The 21,461-nt window shown below is 39.8% G+C and overlaps 1 protein-coding gene across 2 annotated transcripts in view; it reads left to right on the forward strand.

Moving 5' to 3' along the window:
• The first annotated feature begins 96 nt into the window (after nt 1–96).
• LOC111871012 (branched-chain-amino-acid aminotransferase, cytosolic) overlaps nt 97–21,461 on the forward strand; it is a 25,708-nt gene continuing 4,343 nt past the window's right edge. Inside the window, exons 1-6 of one of the 2 annotated variants that reach the window (XM_023863720.2) lie at nt 97–351; nt 6,705–6,782; nt 6,935–7,144; nt 11,328–11,558; nt 18,172–18,363; nt 20,926–21,040. In XM_023863720.2, the coding sequence (XP_023719488.1) occupies nt 307–351; nt 6,705–6,782; nt 6,935–7,144; nt 11,328–11,558; nt 18,172–18,363; nt 20,926–21,040 (871 nt within the window). In that variant the 5' untranslated portion in view covers nt 97–306. The remainder of the gene's footprint in view (nt 352–6,704; nt 6,783–6,934; nt 7,145–11,327; nt 11,559–18,171; nt 18,364–20,925; nt 21,041–21,461) is intronic. The other variant, XM_023863721.2, reaches the window with a different exon arrangement.

A 21,461-nucleotide genomic window follows, 5' to 3' on the forward strand; every position in this document is an offset into this window, starting at 1 on the left:
ATGTTGGTAATACTCTGATATCTAAACTTACATAGCTTGTAAGTTGGCGATCATGGAAGCGAGTCATAAAAACAAAAGCGTAGAATTATAAGAACTAGTTTTGTCGCTGTGAGTAATGTGAGCGAAGGAGTGATTATAATGGCCCGAGAATTGCGTGTGTGAATGTGCGTTTTCGTTCTTGCATTCCATTTTATAGTCTAATCAGTATGCAACATTGTTTTAAGTTCATGTGACGTATGCAAATTATTTTATATGGAAAGATGAACCAGTATATAGTGCGCATTGAATGAAGAAGCGGTGTTCATCATGGTTACGTTAACGCGCTTAGCAAGAGTGCTTCTACGTCGTAAGGTAGGTTAGAATAACCTTTCATGCGAGTTAAATAAACATTCGTTGTGTAAAGGTTATATAGGCAAGTAATGGTTTTATTGTTTTCCGGAGTGAATTTTTTTACTTTAAGTGAATGTGAAGTTTACACTTGTACGAGTGAATATTTAAAATGTATACATCTTACGCGCATTACCACTGTAGTAATGCATATTTATATAAGATTTTTTTAATCTTGTTAGAATGTATGGTGGACCGAATGCATTTTTATAAATTTCAGAGGCGTAACCAGCGTTTTGACCATTTTAGAAAAGGATTTTCCAAACAAAACTATAGTTCAAACTGATATGGCGCCTGAAAGATGTTAAGTGATTTTACTAATGATCATTAGGCATATTATATTTCTAAGCTTCCTAATACCAGTGTAGTCCTTCAGTTCTAAAATGGTTTATAAAATCTACGAAAGAAAGAATATGAAGCCATGGAAATTATTAATCAGCGCAGCTGGAAAGATCATCCTTGTTGGGTCATAGCAAAAAGGATAGTTTCATTCATAATATTGAGGATATGAGGTAGCATAACATAACATAACATAACATAACATAACATAACATAACATAACATAACATAACATAACATAACATAACATAACATAACATAACATAACATAACATAACATAACATAACATAACATAACATAACATAACATAACATAACATAACATAACATAACATAACATAACATAACATAACATAACATAACATAACATAACATAACATAACATAACATAACATAACATAACATAACATAACATAACATAACATAACATAACATAACATAACATAACATAACATAACATAACATAACATAACATAACATAACATAACATAACATAACATAACATAACATAACATAACATAACATAACATAACATAACATAACATAACATAACATAACATAACATAACATAACATAACATAACATAACATAACATAACATAACATAACATAACATAACATAACATAACATAACATAACATAACATAACATAACATAACATAACATAACATAACATAACATAACATAACATAACATAACATAACATAACATAACATAACATAACATAGCTACATGGTTTCACAGATCCATTGTCCGGAAACCGGACTGGATATTGAACTCGTCACAGCATTACTGTTATTATTTTTAATTTTATATATTTTATAGTAATTTAAATGGGGGATGTTTTAAACTTTTTGTTTACTTCATCAACAGTATTAACATATTCCGGTATTGAAAATTTAAAATTTCGTATTTTTAAAAAATATTCTATTTGAAAAGCAACATGAATCTTCACTTCCCTAGATGAAACTCATCAGTATAATAGTTTATAATCCTCTCATTCCTCCCTTACTGCTGTGTATGTTATGCTGTTACAGAGGAGAACCATTCTTCACTTCAGTCTGAGGTTCTCACAGTCATGATACCTGGGATATCATGATGTGTATTCCAGTGAAAGTCAGTTAATGGTTTGGAGCAACATATCGCCTCCATTGTTGCTGGTTTCTTGCTTGGCTTACTGTTTGACCATGAAGATGGTGGCAGTATGTTCCTCCAAAACAGCACCTGACTTTCATTAGGCTGCACAGTGTTGTATATCAGAAGAGAGAACTTCCTTCTTCACTTGTTCATGGTTTATATAGCAGCAGAAAAGTCAGTCAAAATCACGTTGCAACTGATGGTCAGTCAGTCTGTCTCCCGCTGGGGCTCAAGACCAGATGTGACATGTAGCAGCACTTTGAGCAGCTTATATTATGTAGTATCAGGTGATCAAAAGGATCTGGAAGGCCATCATGTTATTTACCTGGAGGGACTAAGGAAAACACTAAAGACCTCAGTAAGGATAGCTGGTACCAGACAAAGATTTCAATCTGCCCCCTTCAGCCCATTGTAAAACAAAAGTGCTGACCGCTTGACTATGAACTTCACTGGATTCTTCTTGAGAAACTAATGATTGGTCAGACAATAAGACACTCCTTACATTTTGTGGAAACCAGAGGTTCATGACTGTGTTCGCAAGATCCCATCACTGGACCATATACTGAGCCAGATCAATCCATTCCAGACCCCTACACCCTATTTCTTTAGAATCCAGTTTAATATTATCTACCCTTGTATGTTCTCTTCCAATACTACCATGAAATTGTAGTAATTTACGTTTTGAATATGAAAACTTGCTCGTTCAGATAAGGTTTATCAACACAGTTCTCCATCAGAGTGTGTCAAGTTCATGAAAATAATATTTAAAAATTTAGTTTGTTCCTCACAGAAAACACTACATCCACATTACAAGGAATAGCTGATTAATGCCATTCAGGGGAGTAATCAGTGTTTATTGCCTGTGGTTCTGTATGGGTGTCAAACTTGGTCTCTGACATTAAGGAAGGAACGTAGAAAACACTACATCCGCATTACAAGGAATAGCTGATTAATGCCATTCAGGGGAGTAATCAGTGTTTATTGCCTGTGGTTCTGTATGGGTGTCAAACTTGGTCTCTGACATTAAGGAAGGAACATAGACTGAGGGTGTTTGAGAACAGGGTGTTGAGAAAAATATTTGGACCGAAGAGAGATGAAGTGACAAGAGGTTGGAGAAAACTTCATAACGAGGAGCTTCATAACTTGTACTATTCTCCAAGTATAATTAGAATGAGCAAGTGAAGGAGGATGAGGTGGGCAGGGCATGTAGCATGAATGGGGGAGATGAATGCATATAGGATATTGGTGGGAAAACCAGAAGGAAGGAGTCCACTAGAAAGACAAAGATGTGGGTGGACAATACTAAAATGGATCTTAGAAAGATAGAAAGGGATGGTATGGATTGGATTCATCTGGCTCAGGCTAGGGACCAATGGAGCGATCTTGTGAACATGGTAATAAACCCTCGGGTTCCATAAAATGTTGGGAAGTTCTTGAGTAGCAACACAGTTGGTGGCTTCTCAAGAAGGGCTGCGCGCCATGAGTGAGTTCTGCCAAGTCTCACAGATTTTCCGCTGAATACGAGGTTTATCGGAAAGTTTCCGGACTAGATAAAAAAAGAAATGTTGGCTTAACGTACTAAATATTGGCCGCCGTTTCCTTCAAAATAGTATCCTTGGGAATGTATACAGCAATCCAGTCTTCTTTTTTTTGTCTCCACGCGTCAAAAACACCGTGGAAGTCATTTTCCTTGACGCTGTTGAGTACCGCTTGCGATTCCCTTTGGTTGTCAGACACTGTTCCGAAACGTCGTCCCTTCAGTTTCATTTTGAATTTGGGAAACAAAGCGAAATCATGGTGGGGGACTAAGTCCGGCGAGTAGGGAGGATGGGGAACGATAACCATGTTGTTGTTGTTGTTGTTAGTCACAACCTCTGTGGTTTTCAAGGGACGTGTGGGCCAGCACAGTGTCATGATGAAGGAGCCAGTTGTGGTTGCCCCAAAGTTCCGGTCTTTTTCGTCACACATTTTCTCACAAGCATCTCAAAATGTCACAGTAAAAGTCAGAGTTAACCGTAGTGTTAGGAGGAACAAATTCACCGCGAACAATCCCCTTCACGTCGAAAAAACAATGAATATGCGCTTTGTTGAACTCCGGATCTGTAGCGCCTTTTTTCTCTTGGTGATTGTGGGCTCTTCCACTGTGACAATTGTTGCTTTGCTTCTGAATCATAACTGTAAATCCAATTTTCGTCACCCGTTATGATCCTAGAGATAAAAGTCGGGTCCTTGTTAGCCTTTTCCCGTAGCTCAAGACACATGTTTACGCGCCGCTGCTTTTCAACATTTGTCAAGAGTCGAGGAACAGACTTCGCGGCAATGCGGCGCGTGTTCGAATTTTCTGTTAAGATCTGCTGACATTCTCCATAACTGATCCCAACGGTGTCTGCGAGCTCATGGATTGTTCGGCGACGGTCTTCGTGGATGAATTCTCGAATTTTTTCAACATGTTCTGTCGTTTTGGTGGTGCTTGGTCGCCCTGAACGTTCGCCATTTTTAGCTGGCACTCGACCAGCCTTGAAACGTGAATGCTGTTCGGCTTAAAGAATGTTTTCCAGAAGCCTCTCGAAGCATTTCAAGGGTTTCGTTAGCGGTTTTACCGAGCTTCACACAAAACTTGACGCCATCCATCGAAGACAAAAAGAATACGAAGTCGAAAAAGCACTCGTGTAACAACAATGCGTGCTAACAGCGCAGTGTCACGTGGCAGACTGATGCAATATGCTTTGTGGAAGTGTGACCTTGGCCTCCCATCTCATCTTTCACTGAGGCAGTTACAACAATAACATTCTGGGAACTTTCCTATAGCATCTCGTATGTGGATTGTTTTCTGAAGGAAATGATGTAATGACTACAGATGATCAGTAACGTTTCACAGAAACTGGGTATCCTTGACCAGGCTGAGATGACAGCCTTATTACGGTATATCAGCTTTACACCATACAGTGTTGCCGTTAACACCACACTTGAACCGTAATTAAACTAATGTATTAATTATGATGAATGCTGGCAGGAGAAGGGCAAGCCCCCACCCACACCTGGATTTTTATGTTGGAGGGGGGGGGGGAAATACCGAAATTGTAAAAGCAAAGAAGCATGCAAAATAGTGCATAAAAAATTGAATTTATTTTTTTAAATTCGTCCTCTACCATGGATGCTATAGAATCTTCTGTAAAAATAATTGTAAGCTGTATATATATATAAGTTTGGAAGAAGATTTCTGGCTGCCCCCACCCCCATCCCCCAAAGAGAAAAAATCCTGCCCAGGTCCATATTAGTTGCAGTTTATTTATGTATGATACGGCTTTAAACTGTAGTTTATTATTATCATTATATTAATGAAAAATAACTACTTAATGAGAAAGGCCAGCATGAAACAGGTTGGCATAGTTGTAATGCTGCTGGCCCCTGTTCAGGAGTTGCTCATGTTGAACCTTGCCCAGGACTCCAGGTATGATGGCTGAGGATTTCTGTGGCTTACCCCATCCCTCCCAGCGAATGCCAGGATAGTGTCCTCTGGTGTAGGTCACAATCACTTCCTTACAAATCCTTTTCAATTCATCATTTATCTGTTGTCCCACAAATCAAGACTGTATACCCTAGCTGCTGGCAGTGCAAAAAAAAAAAAGGTGAAACATATTTGGTGAACTGCACAGTTTGCATGTGTGCAATAAACACATGCATCACAAGGCAGATCTTTGTAGCTGTGGTATTTCTTCTTTTCTTAAACCATGTTTTTAATTCTGATAGTACACCATTCTGTTATCGTAGCTACATTTTGGGTGTAGTATTTTCCAAAAAAAAAAAAAAAAAAAAAAAAAGTCTTATTGACAAATTTCGTCTGTATTGAGTTTTCATGACAGTGAACATTCATGTGAGCTCCTGCATTATGACACCACTTTGTACCGTCATGGGTACCAACATTTCACAGGAACGTGGAACACCTCTGCTCTGAAGATGGAGGTGGTATGTTCCTCCGAAATGTTGGTACTCCCACCTATGAGACTACACAGTGTCATAACCCAGGTGATCTTCTGGTCCATGGTTTGAGAGTGGCTCTACTGAGGAACTAAGCAAAGTAGGTTTTCTGTCACATCATTCACATCAGACGAAGGAAATAAAGCCAGTTTCCAAACCACATTCAGTTTAAGTTGTGGACAGAATCCAAAATAATGGTTTGAAGCAGTGTGCCATACTATAATCAAAAACCTTTTATGTTTATTTTAAGTCAGTTATTTGAATCTCGTTATCAGGACTGTATAGCACTGGATGGTAGGATGTGTAATGAATGTGGATCAGTTGGTCAAATGAGAATTGGTGAGGGAAATCATGATAATTAGAGAAAACCTTCGCCACTGCTACTGCTGCTTTGACTGCCACAAGTTGTACATGATCTGACCTGGAATCAAACTAGGACTCATGTCTTTGAACTGAATTTATTATTGACTGTTTTGGGAATCAAGAATCAGTATGGTCTTTGCTTTCATTTTTTTTTCTTGGCACTACAGCCCCAGTGGGCCTAGGCCTACCTCCATGAACTCCAATCACTTCAGTTTTTCTAGATCTTACACATACGGTAGGACTCCTTGGGCGAGTGATCAGCAAGTTGCAAAGCCTCTACCTGTAGACAAACACAAAAAAACGCACACAAACATCCATGCCCTGAGTGGGATTCGAACCCACGATCCCGGCTTCCGAGCGAGCGAAGACAGTGCATGCCTTAGACCACTCGGCTACCGTGACCGGCCTTTGTTTTTTATCTGACTGAATACTTTGGCAGATGTGTTTACTACTCTGAAGTCACATCCTTTCGGATTTATGACTCATGAATGAAATCTGTAGTTTCTTTGCAGACATGTTGCCACCTATAAGGTCAAACCGGCTCTTTCGTTTTCAAATGAAGTACAAAATACATTTAAGGTATGTAATAGCAAATTTGAAGAAAGATTACAGAAATAGAACTCATTTCAAAATATGTAAATTTTGAAAGTTATATTGCATGCTGGAAGCATATTTTGCACCGAAGCGATGGTCTCCATTTCATGCGATTGCAGAACATATGTTTGGAACAGTTTGCAGATTTGTCTGTACACCTTGCCTCTCCTGAGCAACTGCAGCAGAAGCCAGAAGTAACAGCTCTTCAATTTGGGAAGCATTTCACAGATCACATGTTGAAAATTCTGTACCATGAATCTCTTGGGGGCTGGCAGAGGCCTGAGATTCTTCCATTTGAAAATATAGTGCTTCACCCAGCCGCCAAAGTTTTGCATTATGCAACTGAGGTAAGTTCATTATGCCGGTGGCATGGTTATTTATTTATGGTTTTATATAATGACTGCCTCTGTGGTCTAGTGGTCAGAGTTCCTGCCTACAGATCCAGAGGTCTTGGTTCGATTCCCAGCGCTACCAGTTTTCCCGAGAAGTAATGGGTCTGGAACGGGGTCTACTCAGTCTTGTGAGGATAATTGAGGAGCTACTTGAATGGAAAAGTAGCAGCTCCAGGTCTAAAAACATGAGATTATCGGCCGTGGGGATCTGTTGCGCTGATCACGCGACACCCCCTATCTGCTAAAGTTGGCACTAACTTCACCGGCAAGCAGCACAGTTACTTGGATGGTATAGTTCGCTTGTGGACCAAAACCACGGAGTTTTTTATATAATGATGGAGCCGAGATAGTGCAGTCGGTATAGTGACTGGCTACAGGCTGGACAACCAAGGGGTCAGAGTTCGAGGGGCAAGAATTTTCTCTTCTCCACAGCATCCAGACCAGCTCTTGGGGCCACCCGGCCTCCCATCCAATGGCTACCGAGGGCTCTTTCCTGGAAGTAATGTGTCTGGGGCGTGAAGCTGATCACTCACCTCCAACTAGTGCCGAGGACAAGAAAATGTGGATCTATACATCCAGTCCCCCATATGCCTTAATGATGTAGTGCTTAATTAGTTGACCACAAGGACAGCTTTACCTTTACATTTATGTAATGTTGCCTTCAGTAGATTAGACTGTAGATCATCAAATGATGAGACAATTAATGAAGAACATCATTTCGTCCTCTCAGGTGTGATTCTGCATAGTCTGGTATGAAGATGCCCCCTGTGTTCTAGACGAATCTGCTTAGCTCACTGTCTCACTGACATAATTAAAGAAAATACTGAAAATGAAGATCACATCCAAAAACCATTGCAATGCTTGCATATTGTTTTAGCAGCCCTGGCAGCATAATATCTCTCGGGTACTGTCTCTTCGGTCGGGGCGGTAGGAGGCAGGAAGCAGAAGAAGCTGAACAGATACATTCTTATATATATCAGGAGTGATAGATGTTCTGTGAGTTTCTCTTTGACATTTTTTTTTTTGACAGTAACTTTGACAGTAGTGCAGACAAGTCTCTCTCATTTTTATATTCCTCCCTCTCTTGTTTGTTGCATAAATGTCAGCATCTATTCATTTCTGGGTATGTAATCTATCAACAAAACTGGAAGTTAAACTTTTGGATATTTGCCACGTCTGCAGGAATAGAAGTTACGTATTGGATGTTTGCCATGCCTGCAGAACTGGAATCTGAATTCTTAGATATGAAGATGCAGCAGTCTGATAATTCTTATTTATGTTATTAGAAGAGACAGCATTGTGGACATATGAAATACGGCTCTATATAAATATTAATTAAAATTTTCTCCAATGAGGAACACTCTTTAAATCACCCAGCATTTTCCAGAATGTTAAATAGGAGGTCATCATATATAAAGAGACAGCTTGAAACCAACAAAATGTATTGCATTATTTCAACCTTATTAGTGATTGGAATGATGAAATATTTTCATCTACACTGAACACTGGAAATTACATCATCTTTATCCGTTCCAGTATAAAACCTCTTGAAGCATGTCACAGATATTACAAAACAGGGCTTCCAACACTTCTTTTTCCTTTTGGTTGTTTAGAAGTTTCCTTTTGGAAGGGGGCCTGTTCCATCTCGTATTGTCAGTATTCTTTGCAGTTTGTTATGTATTCTGTAAATTCTGTTGTCTGTGGAATTGTAGTTCTCTCACAGTTAGGGGTAACTGTACAGACTGTTTTTATATAAATACAGGATAGTGTTTTAGATAAAAACAGAATGCTGGGTAATGTCTAGAAATATAATATTTGTATTAATGTACCATCTTCACAAACTTTTATATCTTGTTTTACAGTTGAATTTGAATGTACGTGTGGGGTTATCAACAGTAGTCCATCTCTGTGTTACATATATGAGGGTTGGAACTTTAATAGTGGCAACACTGCTGTAGAGATGCCATGCAGTGGAACCAAATAATGTCACTTATACCACACGTTAGTTACATACCTACCTTACCTTAGAGCAAATGGACCCTCCCTTCCCACATCACACGCATGCACAGTGACGAGAAGAACAGAGCCTCGTGTTAGCTGGCAGTCTAATGTAGTGTAGTCACGGTGTTTTCGTAGCAGGAACAACAGAGTTAGATAAAGATTGAATGTGCCAGAGGCCGTACAGCACGACAGTGTCATCAAGGTCTTCAAGAGGCTTGTGGGGAATCTGCATTGCCTTACAGAACAGTGGCAAGGTGGGTAAAAGCCTTCAACGAGGGATGCCACAATGTGGCAGACATGCATCGGCCAGGTCATCCTAGTGTCAGTGAAGAAGAAGTGTATGCTCTTTCCGCGTTCCTGGAGAGTGATTGACACCATACAATTCATGAGGTGGCCTGAGAGACAGGATTAACGCATACGACTTTGCTTCGCATTCTGAAGGAACGCCTGGGCATGAGAAAAATTGCATCACGATGGGTTCTGCATAATTTGATGGAAATGCAGAAATGGCTATGGTATGATGCTGCTAGTAACCACTTGGAGTGCTAAGAGTGCTAAGGAGAGCCTTTCTTATGCTGTATCATTACGCCGGATGAGACATGGGCCAAATTGGATGAGCCACAAATGAAACGCCAATCGAACGTCATTATGGGTCACCACGAAATTCAAAAGTTCGTCAGAACCCCAGCATTGTGAAAGTTGTGGTGATTCTCATGTACGACTGTGATGGTGTTATCCTAACGCATACCATTCCCAGACAGCAGACCATCAGTGTACATTATTACTGTTAATTTTTGGAACACAACCTGTGACCAGCTTTGAGAAAGAAGCAGCAACACTTTCTACAGAACCTGCCCATCATTTTGCAGGACAATGTTCGGCTGCATGCAGCGCAAACTGTGGCTGATTTGTTTGATAGATGGGACTGGGAAGTGCTGTACCATCCACTATACTCCCCAGAGCCCTTGTGACTTTGACTTGATTCCTAAGATGAAGGAACCACTTGGTGGCATTCGCTTCAGAACTGTTCCAGAGATTCTTCAGGCAGTAGACGGCTCCATTCGAACTGTCAACACAACAGGCACTGCTAAAGGTATCCTATGACTTCCACATTGCTGGCAACGGGTTGTACACAATGCTGGTGACTACGTTGAAGGACAGTAAAACTTTGAAACGTGCATCTATTTTGTATCAGTTGTAAATAAATATTTGCTAATATTAAAGTTCCAACCCTCATACTTTTCAATTTTATAGGTTATAATTCCCTGTATGTGTCTGCTCTTTGGTTCTAGGCAAATGAAAGGGTTAAAAGTGCTGCTGTGTAAAGAACCTCATTTAAATTAGTTACTGTGATGCTGTGATCTCCTAAATAATACACAAATTTATGTGCCCCTCACTCTGTCAGTCAGTAAATGTGCAGTTCTGCACACTGTTGCAGGTCCCTCTCAGGCTGTAAGGTGGCAACAGGAACCTAAATAGCTTTACAGCCTCTCTACACCTACAGCAAGCTATAAAATGCTCCTAGTCAGTCATGAAAAGCTCAGTTCTGCACATTGTTGCAGGTCCCTGTCAGGCTGGTGACAGCAGGAACCTAAACATCTTTACAGCCTCTCTACACCTACAGCAAGCTATAAAATGCTCCTAGTCAGTCATGAAAAGCTCAGTTCTGCACATTGTTGCAGGTCCCTGTCAGGCTGGTGACAGCAGGAACCTAAACATCTTTACAGCCTCTCTACACCTACAGTAAGCTATAAAATGTTTCTGTACAGTCACGAAAAGTCCAGTTCTGCACACTGTTGCACATCCCTGTCAGGCTGTATGGTGACAGCAGGAACCTAAATAGCTTTACAGCCTCTCTACAGCTACAGTAAACTATAAAATGTTCTTGGAGTCAAAAAATTTATAAAATTTTTACCAGCTGGAGATGAATTTTCTGAAGCACCTATAATCTGACTTGACTTGCAAACTGTGTATGTATGCATTCGTATTTTAAATAACTCTAGGGAACTTGGCAACCCGCTAAAAGTAGATCATGACCCCCCTGGTGGATCACAACCCACAATTTGATAAACCATTTTATAATATGTATTAGTCATGTATCAGTTAAGTAATAGTGATTGTAATTGTGGAATTGCAGCTGTTTGAAGGTATGAAAGCATACCGTGGTGTGGACGGAAAGATAAGGATATTTCGGCCAGAAAAGAACATGGAACGCATGAATCAGTCAGCTCTTCGAGCTGGCCTTCCTACATTTGATGGCGAGAACTTCATCAAGTGCCTCTGTCAGCTTCTGAGTATAGAGCAGGAATGGGTCCCACATTCTGAGTCATCCAGCCTTTACATCCGCCCGACTCTTATTGGTATTGATGTAAGTATACTTCATCTCCTTGAGATACTGCACTGCATTCGATGTTTGGATTGTGATATTTGGGGTTTGAGTGTGTAGTAGGAGGAATTAGATCAGTTATAAGCTGAGATTAAGGGCTGTGGGAATCCGTTGCACTGACCACACGACACCCTCTATCCGCAAAAGTTGGCACTAACTTCGCCGACAAGCGGCGGTCGCTCGGTCGGTATAGTTTGCTTGTGGACTAAATGTCACAGAGCAAAAAAATAAACAATTTGATTTGTTTCAGTCTGGTCCGTCACACTAACAATTACAAAGACAAAACAACTCCGTCCAGTGTGACTATTTAAGTTTTTACTACTTGAAAACTTAGCACCCTTACATGTTTCGGTCCTTATGGACCATCATCAGAGGGACCATCGATACTTTTTTGGAAACTACTATCATGATGGTTGTTCTGAGTGCTAAATTACATACACACACAATTCCTGCAATGCACAATATACACAAAATCCAACACAGCATGCCATGAACAAACACAGGACGATACCAAGAATCTCCTCCTCAAGATAGACAGGCGGCACAAGTTCAACCCCAATCAAGAAGGACGATAGGAGAAGGGACACAAACCTACTTGGTTTATAAATTTTAACTTAAACAACAAAGTTTTAAAAACTTTAATATACCAGGAAAGCTGCTGTACTTGTGGAAAAGTTGGATTTTGTGTATACTGTGCATTGCAGGCATTGTGTATGTATGTATTTTAGCACTCACAACAACCATCGTGATAGTAGTTTCCAAAAAAGTATCGATGGTCCCTCTGATGATGGTCCATAAGGACCGAAACATGTAAGGGTGCCAAGTTTTCAAGTAGTAAATCTTAAATAGTCACACTGGACAGAGTTGTTTTGTCTTTGTAAGATAAACAGAAGTTACAAGAAAAGTTGTCATGAGACTCAGGGAGAAAAGGGCCAGAGAAGGGGGTCTGATCTCAGCCAATGGGAAAGATCAGTAAACTTTTTTTGTAACATGCTGACATAATGGAGCAAGTTTCTGAACTTACACACTCCAGCCCTAAAGATGGAGGCAGCAAGTTCCTCTGGAGCATCTCTGCATGCAAGGCTACATAGTGGCACAACTCAGGTGACCATAATCTGAATAATCGCTGTCATGAAAACCCAAAAACTTATGCAGCCAGTGTGTCAGTGCTTTTATCATGTTAATGATTTTTAAGCTTCCATACACAGATTAACTTTATACATAAATGAGATTACTGTAATTTAAAGTAACTTATTATTGAAGTTACTAAGACCACAAGATGTTCTGTGTGTCACATATTGCTAGTTGCGTGGTTTGTGTGAGTTTTGGGTTTGTGCTTCATACTGCATTCTGCGAGTATTTTTGAAAATATTTTTAGGAGACTAATTTGAATGTATGAGTAGTCTGGCTGCAGAACCCAAAGGAGCAATGCCATTATTTAATGCCAAAGCCTGCCATCAAACACCATCCTGAGGCAATTCCATCTGTCTGCCATCCTCACAGCTTACTTCCATAGAGCCTTCTAATTGTTATTCTCCAGTTGTTTCTCAGTTTTTGAAATGGCTGTTACATAAGGGGTTACCTCACAGTTTTGTATGTACATGGTGTTCCTAAAAGAATGGTGGGGTTTTAGATACGTATATATTTCGTATTTCTTACCATGTACAATCATAACGTGTGTCAATCAGAAGCTTAACTGTCCAAATTTTATGTACATCCATCAAAGTGCCTCTATGTGCACACCTTTCGTTACCCGGTACACATCAGTGCGATAGTCAAATTCCTGCCACACCTGCTGCAGCATTTCAGGTGTGATGGTCTCCACAGCACGATTGATTCTGTTTCGGAGATCCTGGTGTGATTGGGGCAATGGGGGTACATAAACCATGTCCACATACCCCCGCAGGCAATTCTCTGCTTCCTCTATGTAATGATTTTCTTGGGCTTCTCTGATACGTCTCCCTCACTCTTTCCACGTCTGCATGTGGCACACGTGGCCGCCCAGAACTCTTGCCTTTACACAGACATCCACTGTCCACAAACTGCCAGTACCATCTGCGAATGTTGTTTTCATATGGTGCCTCCTTCTGAAAACGTACACAAAATTCACGGCTCACTGTAATGATGGATTTAGACACCTCAAATCTCAGCACGCAATAGGCCTTCTCCTGCTGGGTCGCCATCTTACATTTCACGCCTCTTAACTGTCGGAAATGGAACGAGGAAAGAGCGCGATATACAAAATGAAAATTTGAGAGCCGCATTATGAGTCCATATACGTTTTGCTTTTTATTACCAAAAACTGACGGAGATATATGGCCATGAAACCCCACCATTCTTTTAGGAACACCCGGTATTCCTGCCTTCTCCTGCTGGGTCGCCATCTTACATTTCACGCCTCTTAACTGTCGGAAATGGAACGAGGAAAGAGCGCGATATACAAAATGAAAATTTGAGAGCCACATTATGAGTCCATATACGTTTTGCTTTTTATCACCAAAAACTGACGGAGATATATGGCCATGAAACCCCACCATTCTTTTAGGAACACCCGGTATTCCTGATCTTCTGTATTCTGATTACATTCAAGTTGTTTAATGGTTCTACATGCAATTATAATTTGTTTTTGATGAAGATGAAAGTGTTTTTTAAGCATTTTTCTTTTCTGAATAAATAAATAATTCACTCAGCCATTAGTAATGCATGAATGTCCAAGTTTCTATTTTGTTGTTCCTGTTCACCTTCATTAACCATTTGAAGCATGAATTTTATCTAAAAAATACCTTAAAATATGGTTTCAGTGATTGAGGTTAGCTTTTTATAAAAAAGCCAATAGGATAGGTGACTCCCATCCCCTTGCCTAAGGATGGAAACAGATCCAGTTTCAAAAACATTGTGTTCTTTGGAGTGCTGGATGATGGACGAAGTCCAAAATCCCTGTAATCCTGAGTATTTTCTACACTATTGTCAGAACCATTTATAATATACTTTTGACGTATATTCAGGTGGTGTGTAGTTCAGATCTTAGCCACTTACTCTTCTGATTGTAATTCTGCATGCCTGTCCCCCAGCGCAACATCATGTCAGTGCTATGAGAACTTCAGGTTTCAGCAAGGGTTAGACTTGTCCTATATCATGTAACAATGATCTATAGAGATGAAATAAATAAATAAATATGTAAAATAAATAAATAAATAAATAGATACCAGTCTCTTGAAAAACTCAACTTGGTTATTGTGTGTTAGGAATCACCATGCCCCCCCCCCNGAATGTGTTCTTCTCCATTGCATGTTTAATCCATCTCATGTTCCAGCTTCGTGTGTTTTGTGACTTCTCACATCCATTTGGGTTATGCTTAAAGCCTGTAATGGAATGTGAAATTTATCCATTTTTTCTAAATGTTGCTTCCATTTTGTTCTGTATTCCACAGTTTTTTCCTGAAGAAGACAAATATGCTGTTAGAATTTTATTCCAATGCTCTCTTGATGTATTCCATGTTTTGGTGTCATTTAAAAGCACTGGAAGTTCAGAACATTTTGAAACTTCATATTTGATTCTAGAAACTTGTCCTAAACCTTTAACATATTTCAGTAAATTTATATTCGTATGTTTCAGTTAAATTTTGTATTCATATGTATTATGGCCAATTCTAAAATATGATAATGCGTTGGTGTTTCCATTTCGTCATGGGACTTTTTTTTTTTTTACTTGTGACGTGGATTGCTGTACTAGATAGGGTTCAGGGTCATGTCAGGCTATCAGTTTGAGGTTAAAACATAATGTACGTAATGATTACAACAGTCTTGTACAGCCAGGCTCATGCATTTTGATAAGTATTTAGAAGGGCTAAAAATTGGCAACTAGAACTGGCTTTTCTGCCTTTATCACCGTATAATTAAAAATTTGTTCTTGGAAAGGGAAAGATTACACTCAGTTATGAATTTCCAACACTAGTTTCTGTGCTATAAAATGTAGCCTCTGACTTTTTGTTCTGACACTGCAAATCTGATCTCTTTTTACATGGGATAGCAGATAGGCTTCTGGTCAACCAGATTCCTGTTAGGGTCAAAGGATTTGTCTCATCTCTACAGTGTCCAGAAAAGCTCTGGGCCCACCCAGCTTTCTATCCAGTAGTACAGGGGTTCTTTCCCAAGGCATGAAATTGACCACTCCCCTCCATCTATTGCCAAGCTTAAGAGTGCATATGCCATATGCCATTATGGTGAAAATGCTTCATTGAGCATGGATAACTTTATAACTTCAGTGTTTTCTTTTTCAGTAATCTTGTACTCTTTTTAAACAGGAGTCGAGCTCAGTTGGTATAGCAACGGGCTACAGACTGGACAGCCCGGGTTTGATTCCCGGCTGTGCAAGATTTATCTTGTCTCCACAGCATCCATACTGGCTCTGGGGCCCACCCATCCTCCTCTCCAGTGGGTACTGGTGGAACTTTTATCTCGTGGTAAAGCAGCAGGGGCGTGAAGCTGACCATTCACCTCCATATAGTGCTGAGGTTGAGAAAGGTGGAGCTGTACATCCACTCGTCCATATTGTCACATGTCAGAATGGCACTGTCGATGTGGTTTTTTGGACTGGATATTGGATTTAATGATCACTTGTATGCACAACTCGGAACTACAAGTTATTACAGCGCCATCGCTAATCTCCACAATTTAAAAAATACCACAGCACAAATTAAGCCTTTTCCAGCCTGCTGTGTCCTCACTGGCCGTTCCCTGGTAATGGCTTCTAAGAATGGAGGCTCTTTAGCTTTCATGCTCATGTCCTTTCTGAATTGTGACTTGATTCCAACTGACTCCTTTCTTCACAGACTCCCATACAGAACTGACTTGGTTGCCCTAGTTGTCTTCCTTATAACTTCTTGGCATGTCACCCAACAATGGGTTGTATAACCCAATTTATTAAGAATCTGCTGCCCCAGCACAGGACGTGAATCTGTTGTCTGTTTCGGGCCTGTTGCCTAGAAATGAACGTGGTTTCAGAACCATTTACTAACAATGGCTGTCTCTCTGGCTCTGTGGTTCTTGCTTGGAGCAAATATGCCACAGTGTCTTCATCTAATTAAGCATGTGGACAACTTTACTTTTTTTAAAAGCAATATATTACTTACTGCTTCAAAAGTAGGGGATTGTAAAATTTTCAATATACCAGTACAACTTTCTCCTTTACAGTCCTCCTCAAGAAGGAACTAGAAATGTTTTCTGAAAGATTGGAACTGATAGTTAACAGGCTTTTAAATTGTCTGCATTTCTTGACTTTGTTTGTAGATAACGACATTATTGTGCCATCTTGTTTATGCTGAGATACTGTTTACTGATAGCCATTTTTAACTGATGTCACAACCCGGGGATTATAGAAGGATTAAATTGACACAGTGATGCGAGAAATGTAGAAATTCATGTAGTATAAACATTTCACGGGTGGTTGACTAAGAATCATGCTATAAAATAGCTAGATATATATAGCATATTACTTTGAATATAAGACGTCCTCAAATGTAAAACATGTATAGTGTTTGAATGTGGGTTTTGGGGGAAAAAATTAGATAGGTGCACACTCCTGATTTAAGTCGCCGCATTTTTCAATAAGTACAGTTGTGTTAAATGTACTTGTTATGCTTGAAGTAATATTGAGTGTGTACAGGGGTTGGGCAAAATAATGGAAACACTACCGATACTGTACAAATTTCTTTACTAATATGTTGTCAGACCTGCCTTCAGTGCAGCTGCAGACAAGTATGAACTGTCTCTAGCAGAATTTTGTGCCCTTCAATATCTTCGGAATAAGTAGATGAGCTGATATAGTTCAGTCAGTGTAGGGTCTAGGCTGTCAGCTAGATGATTGGAGAATTTGAATTCCTGGTAACAGCAGAAGTTCTCTGTTCTTCACTGCATCCATATGCACACAATCCCATGTGGCCCTGTGTAACATATTTTTGGGAAATTTCATATGGGTACCTAATTCACACCTCCTCCTAAACCCATTATCATCAGTTTCTTGCACATACAGAATAACATGAACCATTCTGACAAACAGTCTGACAATGTACATCTTGTACGCTGAAGATGGATTAGCCAGAATAGCGTAGTTGGTATAGTGAATGGCTATTGGCTGGATGACTGAGAGGTCAGAGTTCGAGTCTCGGTAGAGTCAAGAATTTTCTGTTCTCCATATCATCCAGACCAGCTCTGAGGTCCACCCAATCTCCTGTACAATGGGTATCAGGGCTCTTTCACTTGGGGTAAAGCAGCCGGGGCGTGAAGCTTACCACACACCTCCAACTAGTGCCAAGGTCAAAATGTGGGTCTATACATCCACTTCCCATACGCCTTCATGGCATAGTGCTTAATTAGTTAAGTACTCTGAAGATGCAAGCAGCAGGTTCTTTTGAAATGTTGGTACCTGTGTACTAGTTTACATGGTGTTACATCCTAGAAGATGGTAAGCTTAACACTCACCACTGTTACATGCTCTAGCCTGATAATCTAGCATCATGACCTTGTTTTAGATTACTGTATGTTGTGACCAGTATGTAATTGGTTGCATATCTCATAGTTTTGTTCCACCTTCTCAGCCATCATTGGGCGTGGCACAGTGTGCATCAGCGTTGCTGTATACGATCCTGTGCCCAGTTGGTTCCTACTTCTCTGGTACAGGTGAGGCTGCAGTATCGTTGCTGGCTGACCCTCGATTCACGCGTTCGTGGCCGGGTGGTTGTGGAGACAAGAAGATGGGTTCCAACTACGCTCCAACAATACACGTTCAGGTGATAACACAAAGTGCTCTATAAGAAATTTTTTAAAGAAACAAGGTGTGAGACTAGATTTGATTCAGTTGGCTCAAATAGGGTCCAGTGTTGTGCTCTCCTGAACATGGTATTTGAACCTCAGGATTCCGTAAAGGGTGGAGGTATTTCTGAAACCAGCTGAGCAAGTATTAACTTCTCAAGAATGCCTCTTGTCCATGGAGTTACCACATTGTAGACTTACTAATAGTGCAGGAGAAATTTCATTATTTCTCTCTCCTTCATCACTGAACAGTAGGTTTTGGTATTTGTGAACTTCTGAGGTGAGAGCAACATTTTTGTTACTAAATATAGGGCCCAAAAATGATTTATAGTTATAGATCCCCAATAAATACACAACTTCTGTTGAGCCAATTATTATGTACAATGTAAAACCATGTCCTCATGGCCCACCAGCCTTCTCATTTAGCCTTTTGCGAAAGGTAAGGTGAAACAAAATTTTCCACATGTGTAATTAATTAAGCACCATGCAATGAAGACCTGAGGGAGTGGAGGTATAGCTCAATTTTTGATTGCGACACTAGATGGAAGTAAGTGGTCAGCTTTGTGCCCCTGCCATCTTACCCCTGGGGGAACAGCCCCTGGTACCTATTGGAGGGGAGACTGGTTGGGCCCCAGAGCCAGTGTGGATGCTATACAGAAGAGAAAAATCTTACCCCTGCCAGAAATCGAACCCTGAGTATCCAGCCCATAGCCTGTTGCTATACCAGCTGAGTCATCTTGGTTCTTTAGCTTTAAGTATGACATTGAAAAATAATGAACCATTGAACTACAAGTACGGAATTTTGGGTGATTGTCAATCATGAAGATTCTTTCAACGAATTATGAATGAATTAATTACAAATGTGACTACTATGTGAAACTTCGACGTTATCTTGGACAGATTTTTAAAGTGATCAGAATGTGTACTCAGATTGTAAGTTGGATTATAACCTTATATTACGTAAGTAATATCAACGCAGAATTTGTAGGACTGAGAGGTCTCTGCAGTGGGGAAGTGGGCTTCATGATTTCTGCTCAGAGCTCATGTTTTTGAGTCTGTGTGTGTTATTTTATAAGTATATATTAACCTTTTAAAATCCAGTGGTTGCTATATGTACCATCTGCTTTAAGTTATGAAAAGATTTGCCACACAGTGTGTTTATGTGTTGCATTTGGTTCTCACAATAAACAGCAATCATTTTTCTAAACAGCATTAACCGGTTGGGCTTTGTAGCGGAGATGTAATGTATTTCCTGTGAGGTACGGACTGAATTGCTATATATTCTGCCCACACAGTGTATCTGCGTGTTCCGTATGGTTCTCACAGTAAACAGCGACTGTTTCCCTAAACAGCATTAACCGGTTGGGCTTTGTAGCGGAGATATAATGTGTTTCCTGTGAGGTACGGACTAAATTGCTATATATTCTGCCCACACAGTGTATTTGTATGTTCCATATGGTTCTCACAGTAAACAGTGACTGTTTCCCTAAACAGAATTAACCTGTTGGTCTTTATGATGGAGACACAGTGTATTTTCTGCGAAGTAAAACCTGAATTTTTAAGCCTATTAGTATAGTGACTATGAAGAATGCCATCTTCTAGGATGTGGCGCCATGTAATTATTTTGTTAACTGACGTTTAGGAGGAACGTATCGCCTCCATCTTCAGGGTATATGAAATTCGCGAGCGATGAACCAGCATGAGCAGGTGTCTGTAGACTTGAGTGCCAGTCAAGACACCCTGGGTGTCTTATACCCTGAAGATGGGGGCGATACGTTCCTCAGAAACGTTAGTTAAAATATCTACACAGTGCCACGTCCCATAAGATGGCATTCTTCATAGTCACCGCCTTGAAAACCTCAAATCTTACTTAGTATAGTGACTGATTACAGGCTCAGTTCTGGGTGTGGGCAGAGATTTTTCTTGTCACCACTGTGTGTAGGCTGGTTCTGGGGTACATGCAACCTCCTACCTGGTGAGGACCAGGGACTGTTTCCCTGAGCATGAAACTAATCACACACCTCCAGCTGGTCCTGAGCTTACTGAAGTAGAGGGCAATTTGACCTTCAAGATAAATTTCTGACCTAAGTGCAGTAAACCCTCACTAAACTGGTTACAGTTAATCCGGATATCGGATAATCTGGATCACAATCTGAAAAATGAAAAATGCTGTTCACAGTTTAGTAAATACTTTAAAAGACACATAACATTTAGGAAGACAGATGAGTCGCTTGTCTGTTCAGACGAAACTTGACAGTCTCTTCAAACATGCCTCATAACTTTAAAAAACAAGGGTCTTCTATCGATGAATAAATGTATTGTCTTTTTATAATTTTTAAATAAAGGCTCTAAAGTGATAGTTTGTTATTTATTTTCATCAGCACTGCTTATATCATTAAATTTTCCATTTTATGTGCTGTAATGTCTTTGTCTTTTATGGCTACTGTTTGCTTCACTAATCCAGATGACCTCTTCTCCCCCCAGTTAAACAGGATTAGCAAGTGTTTACTGTAGTTAATTGTCTTTATTATTGGACACAGCAAGAAGCCCTGGGCCAAGGACTCCAGCAAGTCCTCTGGCTGTACAGTGATGACCACCTGATCACCGAGGTTGGCACCATGAATATTTTCATGTTCTGTATCAACGACAGTGGAGGTAATGTTTCTGCTATTAGTGAAAGTATTTGTTGGAACATTTCATTAGTGTGGTGATTCACTTCAAACAGTGAAAAAACATGAGTCTCTTTGAAATCTAAAAGTTGTGTCTATGGAATATCAATACAATTATTGACTTTTTGGACATTTTTCTCTGTCCACTTTTAAATAAAAACATGACAATGGCTAATGGTCAGAAAATGTCAATAGTTGTACGAGTCTCTTTATTTGCTTGTGAATAGTAATTAATGATGTCAAAACTATTGGAATAGATTTTCACTTTCCAGTTTCAGATTAGTCTGTTCTGTATTTCCCAATATTTCTGTGAGCAATATATCAATTGTTGAAAATTCCACATAGAAAGTGTATAAATAATTACTTAGTCATACAGGCATTGACAAATACTGTACAGTTGAGCCTCC

Source organism: Cryptotermes secundus, unplaced genomic scaffold (genome assembly GCF_002891405.2).
Source record: "Cryptotermes secundus unplaced genomic scaffold, Csec_1.0 scaffold1522, whole genome shotgun sequence".
In the NCBI taxonomy this organism is placed as follows: domain Eukaryota; kingdom Metazoa; phylum Arthropoda; class Insecta; order Blattodea; family Kalotermitidae; genus Cryptotermes; species Cryptotermes secundus.